Source organism: Gamsiella multidivaricata (assembly GCF_025024155.1).
Source record: "Gamsiella multidivaricata strain RSA 2152 chromosome Unknown BC939scaffold_40, whole genome shotgun sequence".
In the NCBI taxonomy this organism is placed as follows: Eukaryota; Fungi; Mortierellomycota; class Mortierellomycetes; order Mortierellales; family Mortierellaceae; genus Gamsiella; species Gamsiella multidivaricata.
In genome coordinates, this window is record NW_026251748.1 from 48,102 (window position 1) to 70,283 (window position 22,182).

The window sequence follows — 22,182 nt, forward strand, 5'->3', positions numbered from 1 at the left end:
CATTTTTTTTTTTTTTTGCTTGGCCCACACACCTACACATATACACACACACACACACACACACCTGCATTCATACCAACACCACCCCTTATACATTCATCATGGGAAAGGCTGTAAGTTAGCCCTCCGTCAGCATCCCATTGCACTCCACTACAACCTCGCTCCGAACGGTAGAACGTTCACTCTAACAGAATGTCTCCAATACGTATCCCTGTAGCGCAAGAAAAACAGGACCCACAAGAAGGCCGAGGAAGGAGAGAACCCGAACGCAGCAAAGGTCCCAAAGACCTTCGTCATGCGATCAGGAGAGGTCGGCCACTCTGTCATGGGGCTCGTTAACGATATCCGTCGACTCATGGAGCCCAACACAGCAACCAAACTCAGAGTAAGCAATCTACTTTGAAAACTATCGGATCCGTTGGAAGCACAGGATCGGTTTTTTTTTCATCATGAATGATTAATGGACCCATCGACCTTCCTCTTCTTCAATTCTATAGGAACGTAAAAACAACCGTCTACGTGATTTCGTCGCCGTAGCAGGACCCTTGGGCGTGACACACTTTGTGATCCTGTCCCGGACAGATCATGGCACCAACCTCAGGATCGCCCGTGTTCCGCGTGGACCTACTCTTTCATTTCAGATCAAAACCTACTCTCTGGCCAAGGATATCGCTGCTATGCAAAAGGCACCCAAATCACCAGGGCTTGAATTCCATGTGGCCCCTCTGCTGGTTCTGAACAACTTTGGTGATTCGAACGAGATGAAATTGATGAGCACAGTATTTCAAAACATGTTTCCCCCAATTAATATCCAGACTGTAAGTGCTATATCCATGTTTTATAAGCGGAGAAGGGTGTTCAATCAAAAAGCGCCCTTTTTGTTAATGGTATTCAACAATCGTGATCTTTTTAGATGCAATTATCGGAAGCTCGACGTGTGGTTCTTTTGAACTACAATAGTGAGACCAAGCATATCGATTTCCGCCACTACAACGTCTCCGTCAAACCCGTCGGCATCTCCAAATCTATTAAGCGTGTCATCACCACAGATGTTCCCGATCTGCAGGGATTCGAGGATATTTCAGATTACGTCCTCCGCGGCGCATTCGCTTCAGAATCTGATGTCGAAGATGGTCCCGATTCAACCGTAACGCTGGGCCAGGACTACATCGGACGCAATAACCGCAAGCAGGATCAGAGAGCCATCAAGCTTGTAGAGCTGGGTCCACGGATGGAACTTAAACTTATAAAGATCCAGGCGGGTCTTTGTGATGGCGAGGTTCTCTACCACGACTTCATCAAGCGCTCGCCCGAGGAACTCAAGGCCCAGAAGGCCGAGCGTCAGAAGAAGATGCAGGAGAAGGCCGCCCGCCGTAAGGAACAGGAGCTTAATGTCGCCAAGAAGAAGGCGGAGAAGGAGGCTGCCAAGGAAGCACATCGCATCGCGACAGGCGGCGCACCCCGCAAAGCGGAGGATGAGGACGAAGATGAGGATGAGGAAGATAGCAAGAGCGCGAACGGGAAGAGGAAACGCAATGATTCTGAAGAGGGAGAAGATCAGGACGGAGATCAGGAGGACCACTATAATGACGCATCTGACGACAATTACTCGGATATGGGCGATATGGCTCCACAATTCTCGGATGATGACGAGGAGGATTTCTCTGTTGACGACAACGATCAGATGGAGGGCTTCAGCGACGATGACCTCGAATAAAGTTGCTTTTTGGCATCCTGGGATACAATAAAAACCATTTCAAGCATTCACTCTCGAGCGATTCAGAAGGAACCGTGATAGCCATCCATAAGCAAAAGCATTTATTCTTTATTACGCTCAGCGTCTGTATATCCAGTCGCAAATATGTTCTACACACATTTCTTGTTAACGATGCTCGCTCCAGTCTCGTCGTACTCCTTTCGAGAGATCCAGAGCTGGTGGAAGGTGCCCAGCGAGGCCATAATAGATCCTCCCAACCAGCTTCCGCACTTGCGCTCCACAGTGTTTCCTGGCGCATGCAACTTGACCTTGTACTATGAGGGTCCAACAGAAAATTGGTCGAAAACGACGCACGATGTGAGTATAGTTGTAATAAAATTGGTAAAGATACATGGACAGTCCTTGTGGTCCTTACTGAGTGGGGTATGCTGTTGAGCTCCCAGTGCAGGCGGTCTGCAAATCCAGGGAAGAGAGTGTTACCGCCAGTCAATACAACATTGCTGAAGAGCGTGGGCCTGAAATCAATGTCGCAAGACTGAGCACTGTTGAAGATGAGTTTGGGCAATCCAACAAAGTTCTCCTGCTCTGGTGTCGGGTTCTTCAAAAAGTCCTTGGGATTAAACATGATCTCTGGGATCTTAAATCGGTCCGCTCCAAAGTTAAGATTATATCCGTCTGGCAACTCGTATGGCTTTTGTGGTCTCGCCAAGATATTTCTACAGAAGACAGAGAACAGTGAGAACAGTCAGCGTCCATTCCTGAGACATGGTGTTGTAAAAGATTATGCTTCCAGCATTTTGCATATTGCAGCGCCTGTCAACACAACGATCGTTCGACTTACTGCTCGTTATAAGTCGACTCGGAGACCTGGCATACAGACTCCTTATAGTCGTGAATAACACGCATTTGCATCATCTTGTGGAAGCTGGCTGTCGCAGGGCGGTCTCTCAACACAACGTTCGCTTTGTGTCCTGGTCCCACGGGCGATTTTTTGGCGACCAGATACTGAGGGACGACATCGACATTGGTGGCCTGGAACTGCTGCAGGACCTGCTCCGAGAGAACGTCGCCTCCCAATGCTTGTCGCATAATTCCTTTGCGAAGAACATATCCGTCATACACGGGCACCACACTCGTCATATCTCCACCAGAATCCACAACTAGCGCATGTGGGCGTCCTGCGGCGAATCTAGAGTGGTGAAAAAGATAATAAAACTTAGTCAAACTCATGGTTTGCGTTTTCACGCTTAGCGCACACTTTTCATGGCCTCCCTGCCTCCACTTACGCAGTCATGACGGCGTCCTTGGCGACGAAAAATGCTGGAAAGTTGTACTTTTCAAACGCCAGTTCAGTCAGTTTTTCACGAATCTCGCGTGTATTCCATGCGGACTCTGTAATGATCAGTGGATGTTCCGCGGGATTGCAGCGAAGTCTTTTCAAAAAGGCGTGGTCCCAGATCTGCTCCAGTGCATCCCAGTCCTCGACTAAGAAAAAAAAAAAGTTTAGCACAGCAAGATTCTATCGTCAGTCATGAATGCGCTCGTCGGCCAACAAACGGACAACGCAAACGTTGAAATGGCTCGCCTCCAGTTGTTTTCATCCTTACCAAGACCATCCTTAATAGGCGACTTGATCTCCATATCTGGTCTCCAGCAGCTGATTTCTCCGTCGCCGACATAATACTTGCCACGCACAGCCTTCTTCTTTTTCGTCGGTACCGTTCTTGTGCCTACAGACTGCTGAGGTGCTACGTCCCCACCATCCGCATCCTTACTGTGAATGTTATTGCCCGCGCCGTTCTCGCCAGGTTGCTGCTGCTGCTGTGAAACATCCTGCATCTGTGTGTCCTCCGAGTTGTCTGCATCGTCGCCTTGATCAGCCTCTGGAGGTGAGTCGACCCAACCTACTGACGTTGGGAAAATAGATTTTGGTGTATCCTCGCCTGCATATCCAGCCTGCGTCCATGTGTGGCCGACGGACAGAACTAGCGCCGCGACTTCGTCTAAAGAGTCGTGATTGGATGGTGATTATTATGATCAGTTTGGGTCGACGCGTAATCAAAATTCAAGCGGTTGGGATGATAACGCTGAATTCGCCTGCGCAACGTGAACCGAGCCGATGAAGTTACCTCCGCCATAGGTTCCCATGATCTCCAGGAATGTGTAGTGAATGTTGTGGTGATGAGTGGGTTGCCAGCTTGGGCTTATTTGGCTTTGAGGTGTTGTTGCATATGCATCGTTTCTATCTACCCTGCGTCACTTAAGCGTGCGCAGATGTGCGGATTTGAAGATTTATTTCTCAATAGTCATCTTCGCCGTTAACTCTCAGCAGCTCCATTTCTCCCTCCAGTGTCCGTGGCGCAACAGTAACAGTTGCTGCCGAGAGCACCATCAATTCGCTCATCTGGTGCACCGTGGCACCCAAATCCAAGCCAACTTTCTGGCGACATTGCGGCAATATCGCCTGCTGTTGCTGGCGTTCATGTTGGTGTTGATGCTGATGTTGTTGCTGATATTGTTGCAGTTGCAGAACCTGAAGTTGTTCGTCCGTCAACGCCGCTGGGCCGTGCACATACATCTCAGAATGCAATTGGCTCCCCTCTTGTAGATAAAATGAATGGTCGTGTTGGTGGTCATGGTGGTGATGATGGTGGTGATGCCGGTGACGCTGGTTTTGCTGTAGGTGCACGCTCGGCGGGGAGGATGAGCATGACGATGTAGCCGAAGAGTCCGAGCAGGCCGTTTGTCCAGTCTCTGAAGAAGAGAATCCATCTACTGAACTGCTACTTCTGCTCCTCCCGGCAGTCGCCAGGCTATCCTCATGGTCAAGCATGGATCGTTGAGCAATTGAATGATGCGCAGGCCATACATTTCGCTCTCGGTGCAGGTGCAGATCCTCCTCAAGCCCAGTCGTCAAGTAGCCGTTGCTCCTCAACCAAAGCTCCACGTCCTTCCGATCCCTTTCTAGCCACAGGATATGCATCCGGATACCCTCTAAACAAGTTGCCAGGATCCTCTCGTACAGACTCCTGTCCTTCGTGGCAAAGAACTCTTGGCACTCGCGATATCTCTCTATGGTTGAGAATGACCCTATGCACAAGAGGACAAAGAATTCTAGGAATCGAATGTCGTCGCAATGGCGCTCATATAACACATCCCAGTTACGCCTCATAAAGCCCCAAAGCTCAGCTCGTCCAAGCACAGACGACCGCAATGTCGCAATCGCAGTAAGGATATCCTGTGTGCGAACTTCGGGCGACATGGCGAAGGCGAGAGTCCGGTGGATCAGCTCGGGTGAGTGGCCATAGCCCAACACTGTGAGCGCTACCACCTTCTCTCCGGGCATGTATGTCTCGCGATAATAGTCCACGATTGCCTCATATTCTTCTACACCGGTTGTCGTCCGGAGAACGATTTCAAACACAGGAAAGCGCAGATCTGGAGGGATTGCCGACATGTCACGGTTGCTCATGAAGATTCTAAACCGTCTCCTGGCCTCGGCCACAATTCTAGAGTAAAACCAGTTTCATAACATGGAGTTAGCCTGGTAATATAAGATACGACGCTGTTGTTGGGCGAAAAGACCGAATGTAACGTACTCTGGGTCGCCTGCTCGTCCCGCATAACGGATAGCCAAGGCACGTAATGTTCCAATGGCAGGATCCTCCTCTTCAGGATAGTCCCAGCCCAAGCGTTTCACGACCTTTGTGAAGAGACGTCGCTGAACCTCTTTAAGAGCATTCATGATGCGCGCAGGCTGCTCTAGCCAGACTGAGAACAGCTCCTGGAGCCTGTATGAGATCTCAGCCCAAACCCTACAGGTTTCGATAGCAAACGAAATCGGTACCTGCGTTAGTAAGTCATACTTTGCAGTTAAATGGCACATTTCTGAAGTACGATGACTTACATATAATCCTCCTCGTCCTCAAAGTACTTCAACAGGGTCAGGAAGCTGCTCGTTGGAGTATGGCCACTCGCAACTAGCGCTGCCGCGTCTGTTAACAGCCCGATCCTATTTGCGGCATCCAAGGTCTCGTGGCCTTTTCGTGCTCCTAATGTCTGTCCCAAGAGATCCAGCGTCTTGGGCGGGTATGCAACACGATAGAACCCCGTCTGACCCATGTTGAACTTGTACCATTTCGTCGTGTCGACTTTGAGGATCATTTCCTTGGTATTCAGCATAATATTCCGAGGAGTTGGGTCATTGGCAGTAGCAACCGCCAAAGGCACAGGCCAAAGAAGAGTATCTTCTTCATCGTGGACATCGCCTGTGGAGAGAAAAAGGTTTTGTCGGACCACTATTGTTGACTCGTCCAGCTCGGTGATCGACAACACTGGGTACTACTCGCGGTGTCAGATGCGGCATCAGTCGCTTATACATTCATCCATGGCCAACATTTTTCTATACAGCAAATTGCCTGATGCACATACCCCAGTCTGTCTTGTCCACTTGCGCATGAACCCCGGTACATCAACATTGCATTCCTCCGCCATAGTGACCCACAAGTCCTCCGTGTTGGCGTTCCCCCACATATACTTGAGCATGAACTTTCTGATCCCCTTCAGCAACTGGTCCTGGCCTAACCATGCGCCCAACATCCTGAGGACCGATGCACCCTTCATATAGCTGACTTCGTCGAAAATTTGAGTAATCTCGCCTGGATTGGCAACACCTACTTCTACAGGATGCGATGTTCGCAGAGCGTCGTGTTTCAGCACCTCTTGGATCCGTTTTACGAACTCAGACCAGATGTCCCAGCCCGGAAACAGCTCGTCGATAACAATGTACGCCAGATGTGTGGCAAACCCTTCAAAAAGCCATAGGTCTGACCACCAATCCATTGTCACCAGATTTCCGAACCACTATGACAGCAAAGGACCATAAAAATAATGTTATTAATTAATATACTCTTTATCTTATCACGACGAAGCAAGGTACCGAGTTCAGAGGCAGAAGCACCGCGTTTTTACCTGGTGAGAAATTTCATGGATAACTGTTGAAGCAATCTCGCGCTTACTATCATTCGTCCCATATTCGTCCAACAGCACTGCATATGTTCGGAAAGTGATCAGCCCCCAGTTTTCCATGGCGCCGAGGGCAAAGTCAGGCACTGCGACCAAGTCCAGTTTGGGCAGCGGATAGGGTATATTGAATAAACGCGAAAAGTATTCGACTGACTATCATTTGAACCAGGGAGGAAAAAAAAAAAAAAAGGTGAGGATCGACATTGCCAATTGTAAAGGGCGGGAGTGTATTTGCATTGAACAGATACTGGGATACTACTGTTGCTAGCGCTATGGCGAGAGCTAGTAATTACCTGGACAGCTAGATCCAAGGAGTATTGGCCATGCCTCGCAAGACCAACTGGGGCATACAGGCGACAGGGTACCTGCTCGCCACTAAATTCGCCAGAGGTGTAGGCTTCGATATAATCAAAATCACCAATTGTCCATGCCAGTAGCTATTAAGCCATTGTTATAGAAGGATACAACATCTAACATTAAGAAAAGAGCTCTACCCTTCGCCAGCGGAAGGATGACCATTCTAAAAGCAAAGTAGTTTTGCGTTACATAAGTAGCCATGATCGGCGTCTTAAGGAAAGTGACCTCTTGCATTCCGTTCTCGAGCATGCTTGTCGACTCCACGCTCATGTTAGAGAGACAGGTCATGCCCTGGGGAGCGATCAATGTCAGTGTAAAGGTGGCCTTGATGGAGGGCTAATAAAAAGATAGCGTTTGACGGATGATACATGTCAACTAGCCTGAAAAAAAGGAAGGCATGGAGGGCTGAGCAACGAGAACCACTCAGCGCTTTGTAGCTATACCTCGTCCCAACACGGGAATGCTCTTCGGGCATGTGTGGACTGGAACTGCGTCGTTGTCAGTTGACTGAATAAAGAAGCATGCAAGGAGAACTTGTTAGACGCAATGCAACCGGGCAACCCCGTCTGCTGGTGAATAGCGCCCTAGAATAGAGACGCATTGCAACACCTACTGCACATTGTGGTCGGTATCGGTGTATACGGATCGATAGAACCCGATCAGTTTGTCGTTGACGAGACCAATATAGGTAACATCCAGGATCCAGGATGTGCTGACATGCAGGATCTCTGGGAACTCGAGGGTGATGGCTTCTTCTTCGACATTATAACTCACGCTCGTTGCAGTGACGCTATGGGAACAGAAAGCAAGAGAGCAGCCTGGGTTAGATCTTGCACCGTCATTCTTAAGGATAGGTAAGTCGAGGCGGGGGGACCCACATATGTTACCAATTCCACCTTTACTCCCCTCCCAATCCATAACCCTACGTCACGCGTCTGAAAAGGGCGCGCGTTGTATAAGATGCAATAGCTGACACGCGAAGTTCGTTAGCGGGGTACAAGGTCCATCCCAGCCTTGTATCGCAAAACAACAAATGGCATGGCATCCAATGCCACCGTGCGCGCATCACACGCTTGCAATATCTCGTATTGGTATGTATGGCGCGGAATGGTGTTGTTTCCCATCAATCGGGATACAAGGAATGCGCGAACAAGAGGTGGGGAGCTGTGTTTACATGTGGTGCTTATGCATGGAAGGTATCGTCGTGCTTTCCCTCTTGTTTGTTCTCCCGCTATCTCTGCTTCCGCTCCATTGCACCCTCCGATGCGAGAAAATGGATACCAACAATGGAAATGATTTTCTTTATCCATCATCCTATTTGCAACTTAATTTATTTTCAACTCCATAGGCTACGCCCGCCCTTGTCACCGCGCGCGGTAACGTTGCACTCTTATCCCTCCCTAGGACATTCCGTTTGTTACACTTCGCGTTTGGGCCAGATCTGCAGTCCCAGAAATGGAGACCACGTCCCGCGTCGCCCGTCTTTGTTTCTTGGTACTGCTGTGCCACCATGAAGAACATACTAAAACACAAGGAGGCACGATCTATTTCTGAATGCCTGTGCTCAATACTGCTCCAATTTCGATAATCTTCTTGCAGGGTACACATACACACACGCACTCTATCCAGGGTGAGCATGGGCGAAATAAGGATAAAGAGATCGAGAGAAGCACAACAGAACTGGCAAGGTTGGATGGGGCTGCACTATACATTACCTGTACCCCAGTTGGTCTCTAGCAGTTGCTGTCTGGATGTTAAGCTCTTTTGCGTTTAAGGTGATACCATATGCTGGCTCGGCAATACAAATCCTAGGAGATAAACAAACGCGATTGCCACTGGCAGGTCAAGGACGGAACAATGGGTTTGTGTGCGAGTGTGACAAAAAAAAAAAAAAAAAAGAGAGAGAGAGAGAAAGAGAGACACAAGTGCCTGGCCTTACTCGATCGAGCATTCGCCAAGGAATGTAAAGTCGACGGGACAAGGCACAATCTTCAAGTTATAATGAATCGGAATGATGGAGCGTTCAAGAGTCATGCTGAATGTCGTGGCCTCCTAGGGGACTGAGAAGGCGAGGTGTGTAGCGACGTTTAGGGAATGGAGAGAAGGATGGGAAGTATCGCAGAGAGTGGAGAGGTAGGAGGAAAGAGGGGAGAGGGCCGTACTGGTTGGTCAAACTATGAAGGGAAATGTTCACAGGATGAGGGCGAGTAGGCATACGGACTGAAGCCCCGATCGTGTGTGGATTGAGAGCTGGATAAAGGAGCAAATTGTGTTCCCACAGCGACAGCAATTAACAAAATAAAATAAAAAATGGGAATGAGAGGAGAGGAGGAGAAGGGATGATGGACGATGGAATGAAAAAAAAAAAAAAAAAAAAAAAAAAAAAAAAAAAAAAGAAAAGAGGAAAGCTGATGCCGGTGAGTAAGGTGGGAGAAGCTGGGTGAGGCGGCGAGAAGTGTCAGGAAGAAACAACAGGGCGAATAGGAACCAAGAAGACCGTCTGATTCTCCTTCCCTCTTTATGCTTTCGGCCCTCCCCAACCTCGCCCCCACATCCGCCCGCCGTGGATGGTGGTGCTTCCTCCTCTCGATGTCCCTTCTTCTTCCCTGTTCATGCTGCTTCTGCTTCTAGCACATGCAATGTATGCGAAAAAAAAGCGCGCATGGTTGTGTTCTGTCGTTTCTGTTTGCGTCCACAATACGACCAATGTGGGCGGGAAAGAAGTGTTTGTATGCGGATGTAGTGTTTGTATGTGTAGCTCGTTCCGTCCAATTCTCTCCTCATGGGAATGTCTTGGCTGTATCCAATCATTCGCCTGCCCTGAATTTATTCAGCTGTTGTTGGCTGTCCTGTTAGCGCATTTATCCACTGCATCGTTCACATCCATTCGCTTGCCTCCTCCCCACAATGCCCTTCTCTTTCTTAGGAACACACCATCGGTAATCTGAGGATTGCCATCAGTCTGGGGTCAATCGGACTTTGGTCACGATTGCGGACGAGGCATGCCATGTGGGAGGGGTTCTGTGCGTGTATCCGATATTTTTGGCGAATGGCCGCTTCGCGGCAACTTTTTTTTTCTCAGGTACAAACCATCTTTCACATAGACTATTATAAAGTGCATAATCACCAGCCGAACCAATTGATTTCGTGATTGCTACAATAACTAGCACCCGCACATACCCTTCAATAGGCCACTTTGCCAGCTAGCCTTTGTCTTGCCTTGTTATCTTCTTGTCTTCTCACCTTGGTACACACAACTCCATCGACAAGCGCTCCCTCCTGATATCGATTAAACTGAGTCAGGCAGTAGTAAGCGGACGAAAACATTACCTTGACAAGACGATCATAAACAGAGACAGCATGCGCGCAAAAACAAACAAACAAGTAAATAAACAAATGCCGAATGCTGTCAACCAGTCTATACTAAGATCAGATTCATCCCTCATCGGTCCGCAGCCGTAGACTATACCCATCGCGTCAAATATTTATCTCTGTGCTCTCCTTGATCACACGCTCAAGCAAATTGAAAGTACCTCGCCTTGTGCCTTGTGTCCAGCTCTTAGCACGAGTGCCTGCCATGCTATTTTTCTCTCAGTGTCCCAAGCACCGAATTCACCCGTTATATGCGTGCTCTTTAATTCTACTCTTTGTCGCTCCCTAGTTATGCCCGCTTACATCAATCTATTTGTTCAGTTCGATAAGAAAGCTGCCTTAAGTAAATCCGTCCACGCGTGTAGACTTACCGTCTGCAACAAAAGAAGGAACGCACTAGAGAAGACGCGTACCGACTGTGACCTTTGATGCACACCTTCATGTTTGCCGTTCTTGGAAAAACCGCAAGTGGAGATCATAGACTATCTCCAGGGTCGTTTTACAGTTGATATATCTTTCAGTTTCCGTTTAGAATACCATGCATGGGATATTAATCTTGTACAACGTACCCGGCAATGCACGAAAAAAGGCAGAAACGTATAGTCTTCGAATACCTCATTTTCTTCAACTTCCAATACAGTATTGCCTTATTGCCTCATCGTAAAGCTGTACACGCTGCTACCTGTATTGACATACAACAATTCATATCCAAGTACTAACCGCACACACTGCTGTGTGTCCATGAAATACAACCTCTTCAGCCATGCTTGACGCGTCATGGAACTGTTCTGAAAAACTACATAGACTACATAACCAGCATATATGTTATACAATGCGTGTTTTGGAGGATTAGAAAACAGTTGAGACCCTCGGTCATGGACACAAGTTGCACCATGATGACAGTTTGTGAACATAAAGCGCGAGGAAGAGATTTTGCATATTCGGAAGCGACTTGATTCTGATGATCAGCCCCCCTTGTTTATTGAGTCCGGGTCATTCAATGTCCACCGAATGGCGTTCTAGCCCTTTTTCTCTTGGAGTTCATTTGTTTTTCGGTGCGGTACAAACCTTTTTTCGCGTGCTGATGCACATTTGTCAACAGATTGTTATAATGCTTTCTGTGCTTTCCATCTCACCCTCTCTTTCCCTCCATCCTCCAACATCTCTCTGTATTGGGACTAATATCCATACTGATATACAATCTCATGTGACAACTCTGCGACTCTCGTTTTACAAACACTGCATTCCTAGATGTGCCTTGAAGTAAATGTATTCTCTAGAAAGTTCGCTGCTGTCAGCCCCAAAAAAGGTATCGTAGTCTTTTACGCCCAATCGGGCGTGCCATTGCAGCTACCAAATGACGCGCAATGAAAAAAAAAAAAAAAAAAAAAAAAAAAAAAAAAAAACACGACAACATGGGTTTTCTACTGCAATGGCACCCACGTATGATACCCGTGCCAAGAGCTCAGTGCGCTCGTCTCGTCGGCCTTGCGGGTTAGACGGCTCAGATCTACCCGAACACGCGTGCGCTCGTAGCAAAAATATACGATATTCATGCATAAAAAAAGTCGCAAATCTCTTCCCTTACAACTTTTCAAGACTTGACTCTTCTGCAGTTGATTCTGGGTCCATTTTATTATATTCCAGAGCGCCTGAGCCAAACGTATGCTGCATGCTTCGGTCCTTTTTGATGCCATTAGCATAACCAAAAATATACGGCTCTGATCCGAACTGAGCCCTGGTTCCTAGTCTAGATGGCGAATAGTCGTCTTTGCAGCACTTCCTTTACCTCTTCCTCGTCATTATTTTTTAATTGATGTCCAAAGTTGAGAGACCGATCGCTGCTTATGATATTGAAGAATTGAACTTCTTCGTGTATGAATTCATAATCGGTAGTTTGAGATACTTTTGTTAAGATGCGTATTGGACATCCTTCCAATTCCATTGGCATCGCACACTTTATATCTTACTTATTCTTATTACCATCGTCCATTGTGGTCCGTCTATATATATTTTTATGCTGTCGAGGCTTATCTTAGGGAAGGAAAGAAAAGTAAGTAGCTATACAGAAAATGGAAAGTGCTCTTGCAATAACTCGCGTTGAGCAGTTGTTGTTCCATATTCATCAATCAGAAACCCTTTGTGCAACACTCCCCTGTGCCCCTTTCCTCTTCATGGGAACATTGATCCAGCCAATCGCATCACACGACGCATGCTTACACAAAACCAGCATGGTTCACATACACTTATACCCAATCTCTTTAACTTTCTCGCTTTCTAGACTCCTTTCCATCCTTAATGCTCTCTCTATTGTCTAATATGTGTATTGGCATACGAAAAGCTGTATATAATAATAACTCTGTGGATGCTATTCAACGCATAGCCATCTCAACGCGAACATCCACAACAAGAGCGCATCATCGAGTCCGCCGTTTGAATGGCGGGACAAGCAATAGTTTTATGCATTTGATGTTCTCGCTGCACATCCCTTTTCTCTCTTTACCTACTTATCTATCTCCTGCTGTATTCTTATGTCAATAAAAAAAAAACAGGCATGTCTGCATGCGAGAATTCGCATCAGCTGGCCAATTGAAAAAAAGAACCCATTGCTCGCAACCGGCCTGCAATGGACCATAAGAGACACAGCGACCGCCGTGTGAACGGATTTTCATTACAAATAGAGAATGCCTCAAAGGATGTTATGGTTGGTATTTATTACAAAAAGAAATTGTGTCTGATGCCAAGGTGTGAATGAATCGAGTTTGTTTTCTACTACTCATGTACTGATCCTGTTCTACTTTGTCCCTCTATTGTAAGGCTGCATGTGGTAGGCCTTACTCCTTCTGTCGCTCGCCCGGCCCGCATTATTGCCGACGCTCCTTCTCCTTGTACTTGATAAACTCGACCAGGTTCATGACCGCTTCGTCCGCCCGAGTTCTCAAATCTCTGTTCTTGCGTCGGTCGATATTCCGGGCCATGAACCGGGTCATCTTGACCATACCCTTGAGCTCATGATTGAAATTGCCCTGTACAAATACGGGCATGTCGTAATCGAATTCCGCGTCCGCGTAAATGTCGTAGATAGCATTCAAAGCCTCAACACACGCCTCTGCGCTCGGGTTGCTCTTGAGCAAATTGATCAAAAACTCTCCAATGACCTATACAAAATATCGTGGCCAAGGTCAATGATAGTATAATAAGAAAAGGCATTCAGTCAATGTTCCATCCTCTTTAGCTGCTTTCGTTCTCTTTGTGAAGTTCCCATTCTCACTCAATAACGTTTGCGAAACAAACAAACAATATTGGAACTGTACCTTGTTGGTCTCGATTGCGCCTTGCCGCCTAGCAATCACTCCCAAGCATCCGATAGCCTTGACACGCATGCTGTCAGACGCTGTTGATGAATAGGCACCCATCAATGCCGGCACATGAAAGTCGCTCAATGGCACATTACTATCCAGTCCACGCGCCAACGTCCATAGACATCCAACGATCGCATCCAGAACAGCACCACGCATCTCCTGACCCTTTTCCTCTGCTCCGACCTGGACACCTTTTCCTGCAACAGCGCCTGCTTGCTGGAAGAGCCATGTCCAGCATTGTTCTGCATCGGCCTTCCTATGTTTGTACCACCATTTGCCAGGGACCGCATCCGCCATCGTCAATAAAAAGTTGTTCAGCGCCTCGATTGCCCGCAAATGTGTCGTGGCTAGCTGTGCTGTGATTTCAGGTGCAACTGTTACTGGCGTAGGAATTATCTGCTCGGGAAAAGACAGCGGTGTGGGCGTTGCAAGGTTGATAAGTGCCGGAAAGACAGTGCTGATCAAGATATTGATGATAGGGTGACTAGAGAGGTCCATTGGAGTCTCCACTGAAGCGGCTGCCAACTGTTCCATTTCCCGCATGGTGCTCTCATCCAAGCCGTCGTTCTTCTTATCATCCTGATTCCCATTCTCGAGATTATCTTCATCCTCGTCTCCCTCCATTTCGTCATCATCGCCGGTTGCGTCCTTCCAGTCTTCCTCCTCCTCCTCTTCAACGCCCTCGACGCTCTCAGTGCAAATGTTGGCAATCAACTCCAGGGCGAGTTGAAGCGTCTGCAAGCGGGTCTCAATCGCGGCAAGGGCCTGCTCCTCTGTGCTTGCTGGCTGGTTTGGTTTTGAAAGATCAGGTTCCTGTTTTTGCGCGTTCTATACAATAATTAATGGCCGTCAGAAACATTTAGAAAGGATTCCGTCGATTTGAGGCCCTAGGTTCATCATGATATCCACAACAAGTCACCTACAACAACTTGAGCGGCGGCGGCGGCCTCGACGCTAGCTTTCTGAAGATCATAGCCGAGTGCGCCGCTCAACACAGGGAGGACCGCGTTATGGATGTCTGTAAAATCGTTCTCTGATGCCTTGGGAGCGATGACAGTTCTCAGGTTGATGACAATTCCGCATGCCAGTGTCTTAATTAACAACTCCTGCTCTACATCAACATCCAATGTCAAAATGTTCATGAATGGCTTGATATAGTCGGTGTTCTTGACAAATACAGCTCGGCAATCTGGATTATCATCGGTGAGGGTGTAGATACACTGGGCTATGAAAGAGTAAAAACACGAGCAATGTTAGACATGTGCTTGCCAGATCGTCCGCGATAATTCGCCTGTCCGCTTTGCAACAGAATCAACAGCTCTTACCGGCGGCAACAATAACCTTGGGCGGTACCTTATCGATATTGCTCATGAACGACATGAGGAAAGGGACGATGTTGAGCTTGTTGACGAACTTCAACGCCTTTTCCGAGTTCTCGCTCATAGCCCAGATGATGCTGATCACATTGTCTGCCCAATCCCATACAGTTTTGCGCTTTTCCTGCTCACTGCCGTTCGTCGCGGGACCACTGAGCATGCTGTCAATCATGGTTCCGAGTGCGGGAATCAATGCCGCGACAGGCGTAAGGACGTTCTTGTTGTACATCTCGCTGATGACTTCATCACCACCAACAACTGTCAAATTGCGAAGAGCACCCAAGGCCTCCACCACTACCTCGTGCACAGAGTCAGTCAAGCGCTCAACCAGGGCGCCAATCAGATTTTTACTGAGCATCAATCGACGAGTGCCGGCGTCGTGCATCAACAGGTTGCTGGCTCCTGCGGCAGCCCAAGCACGCTCGTTCGCGTCCGGCGAAGACAGCTATAGATGAGCACAGAGGAAAGGCATTTATAAATAAAATATGAGGAGAATAGCAATGGAAGTAGAGAAGGCCAAAGAAAAAAATGAAACATGAGGATTCTTTGTCTGAATGTGCTGAATGGGGAAGTAGCCCTACCTTGGCAATCAAGGGCAGAATAGTCTCGACAGGGATAGGCTGGAGGCTCAGTGCCTCTTCGACCTCGGCATTCGTCTGCATCCCGGTAGCATTATGACGGCTCTGCTTCTTCTTGTTGTTCTTTATTTTACCCATAGTAGATAGTAGGGAATGGTATGTGGAGCAAGGTTGAGGAGAGGATAACCAAGGTGAAGCACAAAAAAAAAAAAAGCGTTGGCTCGTGGCTTGTTTGTTTGTGTTTTCCGCACAAACCATCGGCAAACGCGTAGGGGGGGGGGCTGTGCCCTCACTCGAGCCCATACTAGCCAATAAAGAGCTTTAAAAGTCAACCAGTTAGGACCCGCTTTAATTATCCCAGACTGGAGCCTGTAAGCAGCTTCCTCGATCGCGCTGACTAGTCTGCGCAGTCCATAGCCACCTGTCTTCTCCGTAAAGGTTCCAATGCTTTCATATGAGATCGTCAGCTTATTATGTCAAGCTACACAAACTACAAAAAAAAAGCGGATTCAAGTAATATATGTATTTAGGCCTATGGCGGACGGCGCGGTCGATGCGAGCACGTTGCATTATTACAAGCACAGCAAAGGTAAAACTTCATATAATACACGTTTCATTGATACCTTTCGGGATAACATAGGCAAGTGTATCCCAACCACCAAAATCTCTACTTTCCGCGTCATCGGGAAACAGTCGTCTACATTTACAGATGTAAGTAAACGCGCCCTGAATGTCACTAATATAAAGAGTCCCGGGCTGGTATAGGAACTTCGAATATTGTGCCACGCCCTCGATTACGTTCACAAAAATCCCCTTCACTACGGATATACATAGTACAATACGCTCACATTTAGAGCCGGAGCCAGGTCGGACTTCAGCTTTTAATTGAAATCGAGCTGCGTTCAAGATCCTCTTGTCTCTCGCCTCTAGTTTCCTGTTTCTTTGCGGCTATTTTCTTTCCGCCTCAATCAATACACTCTGAGTTAATGCATACCCTCTACTCGCCACATGCTTGGTAATAAAATGCGTGCCAAAACACCGCTACTAGTCGCTGTGTTGCTGAACACTGTTGTATCAATAGCGTGTGCATCCGATCCGAAACTTTCAAGGTTCCAAGGTAGATACAAGATATAGTCATCCAGGGCACATTGACGGTACATCCATATATCGCTCGTACTGATCAAAGAGAATCCTATTTAATATCATATACGATTAGCACCTCAAGAGGAAATCGATACCTCAGAATCTTTCGCGGACACAGAGCTTCATCCATGACTTCCAATGAACCGACTTCTGGAGTAAATATGGGGAACATCGGCAGCACAATAGAATATGCCTTTTTCCTAATATCTCGAACTCGGAGTTGCTACAGGGTTCCAGCAAATCCTTGCCTAATGCTACCGCAAATCCAAGTGTAAACGTGCCAGCTGAAACCAATACTGCCTTCAACCCACAGATGCCCGCCAGTCGTCTTACGATGGTCAATCCCAAATTCAACCAGACCGACCCTCTTCTATACGCCATTAGAAGTTTAATCACCTTTAAGTGGTCATTCGACAAAACAACAATGATTTTCGCGCCAGAAAACCTGGCTGTAGAAGTCACTCGGAACTCGGAACCAGCAGAAACCTGGCGCATTGTAAACGTCTCTAGCGCGACCGCTGAAGTTCTGTGGGACACGTCCAATATTAAAAGCTGGTACTCTTCATGGGATTCTATACACTATAATTCTAAGATCTTTCTTCCCGCGGTTGATGTGCAAGCAACATACAAAAACATATACTGACCCCACTATTTCTCATTCATATAATGCTAGAAGTATCCATTATTCTAAGATAGGTAAACAAGGCATGGCGACTAATAGCCATCTGATCCCGTATGCCAATCTTCACTTTGGTCTTTAAGTACCTGTAAGCACCATTGTTTAAGATTTGGCCTACTAAGCAACGATGTTATTATCATATCCAATTGACGTATCGCTTCTATCTCTTACACCGTAAATTAGGATAGAAGCATCCCTAAAACAGACAGTAGACTACGTCTTTACTTGATTGTCGTTAAACTGCTTCAATTTTTAATATGATAATAATTGCGGATGGACATGCCATTGTGGAATATAGAGAAGTATTGCGCGACCTGCTGACTCATAGGAAATGCACCTGGCAAGGTCTCTATCTAGTTGACTGGGAACTGCTGCACTTACCACATTTCGCGTTTTGCAGACGCGTTTTTTTTCTTCTTTCTATCACTGTGCTTTTTAGGTGCCTCATTATCAAACAGCGCATTACCATGGATTTCCACGGCCACGGACGTAGCGACAATACATACCAAACAAATCTAAACAGGTTTACTTGGTGTTCTGACGTGCCCATTGCCTGAAGTAAAATGCGCTATGTGTATTCAGGCAAACACGTTACTCTTAACATGTCTACGCCTCGCCCAAAATTTTGTCCGACAAGTCTAGGGGATTTGCTAGTGTCGATTTCAAATTTGCTTATGGCATAATTTTCCTCGAGCTCGAGAGGAGAAAAATAATTGCATCTGTATCTAATAATATATCCGAAGAGCATTGTAGAGGAGTACAAATAGGGCTCTCACTCCAAGATGTCTGCCATTAAACTGTGGATAAACATCCTCTGGGCAGTGGTTTCCTGGTAATTTGAAGGAACAGCACAATAACAAGTTGTGAAAGTAAGGAAAGACCAAGTCTGCACTGCGGACATCACTTTGCGAACATCATCATGTTGCGGACAAATATAAACAGCTTCCTGTTGACAGTTTCTCCATGGCCCAAGTTATGGTCAACAGGCCCAAATATGAGAAATAGGCTGATAGAGATAAAGAAGCACTTACAAAAAAAGAATAGAAGTCATGGAATGAGAGCCGCAAACGACGCTAAAATATATTCTATACACCAGTGGTTCTAAAGCGTGGGTGGGGGAAAGCGATGACAGCTCCATCATCTTCGATCATCTCTCTCTTCTCATTCCCCCCATCCTACCATTCTCTTTCTTTCGTTTTCAGTTTTCTCTGGTGCGGCTACTTCTGTCCCTCTCTTTACCGTGGTGCCGTGAGGATCGTTAATGACGTCTATATCGGCCTAAGACACCTGATTTTCTCAAACATCCAGGTACGAGGGATAGAGCCTTAAACGACAGGATACTCCTCCATGGGGCGAGTGAGATGAACATCCGGGTCTACAGCAAGCACGCAGACACATCCTCGGATGGACAGAAAAAGAAGCAATCGGCCTTAATAGACCTGAGACATTAGAATATTGTGCATGCACAACAGATGAAGCATTATCGATCAACCGGCCCCAGCTCCAGTTCCAGCCAGGAGCACCACTATAGTTCCACCGTAGTCCCACTAATCACTGTCCATTCTCTACACTACATCCACGTAGGCTTTCATACTCCTAAGGCACATACATCTAAGGTACGGACGGTCGCCGAATATCCACCGCTTGGCCCTGGCCTTCGGACCAATAACAGACAGCAGTTTACTCCCGTCCTCCATTCTTCACGTAATACCTGTCCATTTAAACACCCCTCGTCCACCCGCGTTTTTTTTTTTTTTTTTTTCAGCCAAAACCTCCCCCCCCCTCCTCCTCTCCTCCCCCCCATTCGCCCGCCTTTCCTCAGCTTCTGTGCTTCTCCTCTTCCTCTTTGAGGCCAAGTTGTCCTGTTTTCTCTCACCTGCTTCCATCCCTTTTCGAGTCAGCCGCACGCCTTTTGAGCATCCTTCTCGTTCAGCCGTCTCTGTGCGTCGTAGTTTTTGTTGAACACAGTTCACCAACAGCAGTCTTATTATACAGACAGCTAACCGCATCAACTCGCTTTTATTTCCTACACTTCCATTTCTCTCTCCACCCACGCTTTGCACGCAGACACACGCATTTTCTGCATTCCTCATCATTCCTGTTTCGGTTAATTTCATTACACGACGGTTGGTTCTTGCAGTGCATATAGGATATATTACAAGGCCCGGCAGTTGGCTGCATATTTCGTGCCTTTAACATATCCATCCATTTACAAACATCTCATCCCTTTTTTTGTTTTATTTATTTTCTGCATCTCCTTCTTTTCGCTCTACAGACCTCTTCTCTCACTTGTTTTCTGCTTGAACTCAGCCAACCCTGGAAAGACAACGAAAGCGCTTCCTCTCCCACATAATTCGATACACTGTATACCCTGGTCCGACGTCTGCTTGTCCCACAAGGTGAGTTGCCCTCGCCCTTGTCTTGTGCTGTTGCTGATACCAGGAACAGAGTGACCCCGATGAATCTAGGAACAGTGCGCTAAACAAACGCTCACCATTGGTTGGGTGTGATTTGTGATATGCGATCGATATTTAGATTAAAGAACCATGTCCTCGTCGCCGTCTTTGTTCCCCGTCTTCGCGAAGGCTGGGTCCTTGCACTCCCTTTCTTCTTCTTCGACTTCTTCCTTCCATTCTTCATCTTCTTCCGCGTCCTCCCCACTCTCTTCGTCAAGAAAGCTCCCTTTCATCCTCCTCGTTGCATCCATCGCCATCTCGTCTCTGTGGGTTCCTCTGGCCGACGCTTCCTCCGCTTCTCCAGTAGCCCTTGACACCTCCACTTCATCCCCTGTCTCACTCGTGTCCTCGACCCCTGACACCCACATTCAATTTCAGGACTCAGAGGAAGCATACGTTCCTGCCGTCGCTGAACTACTCCCTGGCGTGCAACTCCACAAGCGCGCCCCTCCTCAACCCTCACCAGCCGTAACCACCACTGACGCAGCTTCAAAACCAACAAAGATTAAGAGCCCCCCCACCAACACCAACAGCAGTGGCGCCCCCAAGCCGACCATGTCCTCTACCGCGACTGGCACAGCCACTCCGACACCCACTGCGCTTCCCGACTCTAAAGGTGATACGGCACTTTTTGGCAAGCCCTCTGTCATCGCTGGCTACAACCTCACCACCGGCATCCTCATTTACAGTGCGTTCATGATCCTCTTCGTGGCTGCTATCGGATCAGCCACCTGGCGACGCGCCAAATACCGCAACCAGTTTCGACTGCAGCAGCAAAGGAATCTGGAGGGCGGTCGGGTCAATGGTGATAAGGGGTCCAAGAAAGGAGGCGGAGATTCCGAATTGAGTGACGCCGCCCTGTTTAAACAAGCCTCCATCAGCAAGCGGGCCTTGATGAAGGATGTCGGACCCGGCGGCGTCCTGGCTGCGAATGAGGTTACACGGAACAAAATCGCTGCCGCAAATGGAGCAGGACGTTCGTTTGATGATCGGAGTGACTATGATCAACAGTCTGGACAAGGCGTTCGTTTTGGCGAAGGCACTGGCAACGGCAGGTCCACTGGTCGCGCCGGAGGCATGAAGAAACCCAATCGAGACGATATAAACCAAGGTGCCTATGAGATGAACTCGTATGGACATCTGAACGGCCCTCTTTCGTCGTATCAGGACAATCAGGATACCACGGATTACAGTCGCCCACCAATGACCGAATCCGCCGACCCCTACTATTCTTCTGGAAGCTCAAATTCCGGCTACCTGGACCAGATTGACGATCATCACTACAGCTCTGCGGGTGGTCATAATCCTCAAAAACCCAAGCCTGCCCATCACAGACATCAATCCCAGCAAGATTCAATTTCGACCGCAGCATCGTCCTCACCTCAGCCTCAATATCAGCAGCCCACGTATGTCCAGCGTACAAATTCAAGCCGTATGCCCCAGAAGGAGCTGCATGATGGAAATAATAACTACAGGAGCAATTCCGGACGTCGTGCAGGGACCACAACTTCAACTAGGGGTTTGGACAACAACAATGGCCAACTATCAAGGATAGCCACTCAAGGAATCTTAGATCGCGCAGGATCTGGCAATTCTGGAACTGGTTCCCCTCTGGATGGCGGTATGTCGCGTGCAGGAAGCAATGCGAGCTCAAACCGGACGCGTGTTGCAGCTAGTCCAACACAGTCGCACCCAACCCCGATTGCACGTTCCAACAGCACGCGTTTACCACCTTCAATGCGTGTTGGCACACCTCAGCTTCAACTCTCGAGTCTTAGCCAACAGACTAACAACCATGACTACATGTAAACCTGTGGAGCCGGTTCATATACCTTGGATAATTTTATGAGGACTGGTACTCCACAGACTCTCGAAGCCTTATGGTACATTACATGCCAAATAGAATACTTATAGACTTACGAGCTCTTCTCGATATTTGCCTCCCCGCTACATCATCTCACCTAAAAGCATAGCATCTGCCAAAAAAATATACATGCATATAAATCCCAGCTAGTCTTGTAAATGCATCAAAGATGTTATTTATAGAAAAAAAGAAAAATGCCTGCATTTATGGTCAAATTGAGTACGGGTAACCGGCAGCGTTTCCATGCTTTTGA

General features: G+C 47.7%; 7 protein-coding genes across 7 annotated transcripts; 4 read left to right on the top strand and 3 right to left on the bottom strand.

Annotated features, from left to right (window-relative positions):
* Positions 1 to 47: 47 nt before the first annotated feature.
* BC939DRAFT_529618 (Brix domain-containing protein) lies at positions 48 to 1,758 on the top strand. The gene is made up of 4 exons (XM_051561523.1): positions 48 to 113; positions 218 to 385; positions 498 to 818; positions 914 to 1,758. The coding sequence occupies exons 1-4, from the start codon at positions 102 to 104 to the stop codon at positions 1,715 to 1,717; spliced, it is 1,305 nt and encodes a 434-aa protein (XP_051411298.1). The 5' UTR covers positions 48 to 101; the 3' UTR covers positions 1,718 to 1,758.
* Positions 1,759 to 1,866: 108 nt separating this feature from the next.
* On the bottom strand, positions 1,867 to 3,721 carry BC939DRAFT_398074 (actin family; the record flags this gene model as incomplete). Its single annotated transcript, XM_051552403.1, has 6 exons — positions 1,867 to 2,031; positions 2,133 to 2,433; positions 2,559 to 2,906; positions 3,004 to 3,202; positions 3,325 to 3,415; positions 3,617 to 3,721. Coding segments are annotated over 6 exons (1,209 nt in total), but the record flags the coding sequence as incomplete, so codon positions are not given.
* Positions 3,722 to 4,016: 295 nt separating this feature from the next.
* On the bottom strand, positions 4,017 to 9,456 carry BC939DRAFT_487168 (lysine aminopeptidase ApsA; the record flags this gene model as incomplete). The annotated part of the gene is made up of 14 exons (XM_051559345.1): positions 9,262 to 9,456; positions 9,039 to 9,159; positions 8,815 to 8,907; positions 7,713 to 7,889; positions 7,543 to 7,606; positions 7,289 to 7,435; positions 7,036 to 7,179; positions 6,689 to 6,895; positions 6,149 to 6,580; positions 5,625 to 6,058; positions 5,317 to 5,532; positions 4,709 to 5,226; positions 4,587 to 4,681; positions 4,017 to 4,250 (listed from the first exon to the last, which is right to left on the bottom strand). Exons 2-14 carry the CDS (start codon positions 9,131 to 9,133, stop codon positions 4,017 to 4,019), a joined length of 2,856 nt encoding a protein of 951 aa, XP_051411300.1. The 5' UTR covers positions 9,134 to 9,159; positions 9,262 to 9,456.
* A 46-nt stretch (positions 9,457 to 9,502) lies between these two features.
* BC939DRAFT_192085 (uncharacterized protein) lies at positions 9,503 to 10,460 on the top strand. Its single transcript, XM_051550531.1, has 2 exons — positions 9,503 to 9,828; positions 10,026 to 10,460. The coding sequence occupies exons 1-2, from the start codon at positions 9,667 to 9,669 to the stop codon at positions 10,248 to 10,250; spliced, it is 387 nt and encodes a 128-aa protein (XP_051411301.1). The 5' UTR covers positions 9,503 to 9,666; the 3' UTR covers positions 10,251 to 10,460.
* A 2,699-nt stretch (positions 10,461 to 13,159) lies between these two features.
* On the bottom strand, positions 13,160 to 15,969 carry BC939DRAFT_454131 (armadillo-type protein). The gene is made up of 5 exons (XM_051556026.1): positions 15,791 to 15,969; positions 15,159 to 15,654; positions 14,757 to 15,058; positions 13,786 to 14,661; positions 13,160 to 13,629 (listed from the first exon to the last, which is right to left on the bottom strand). Exons 1-5 carry the CDS (start codon positions 15,923 to 15,925, stop codon positions 13,336 to 13,338), a joined length of 2,103 nt encoding a protein of 700 aa, XP_051411302.1. The 5' UTR covers positions 15,926 to 15,969; the 3' UTR covers positions 13,160 to 13,335.
* A 352-nt stretch (positions 15,970 to 16,321) lies between these two features.
* On the top strand, positions 16,322 to 17,691 carry BC939DRAFT_477888 (uncharacterized protein; the record flags this gene model as incomplete). Its single annotated transcript, XM_051558714.1, has 5 exons — positions 16,322 to 16,376; positions 16,428 to 16,498; positions 16,869 to 16,904; positions 17,160 to 17,485; positions 17,652 to 17,691. 5 exons carry the CDS (start codon positions 16,322 to 16,324, stop codon positions 17,689 to 17,691), a joined length of 528 nt encoding a protein of 175 aa, XP_051411303.1.
* Positions 17,692 to 19,912: 2,221 nt separating this feature from the next.
* On the top strand, positions 19,913 to 22,112 carry BC939DRAFT_192190 (uncharacterized protein). Its single transcript, XM_051550532.1, has 2 exons — positions 19,913 to 20,008; positions 20,145 to 22,112. The coding sequence occupies exon 2, from the start codon at positions 20,156 to 20,158 to the stop codon at positions 21,872 to 21,874; it is 1,719 nt and encodes a 572-aa protein (XP_051411304.1). The 5' UTR covers positions 19,913 to 20,008; positions 20,145 to 20,155; the 3' UTR covers positions 21,875 to 22,112.
* The last annotated feature ends 70 nt before the right edge of the window (positions 22,113 to 22,182 follow it).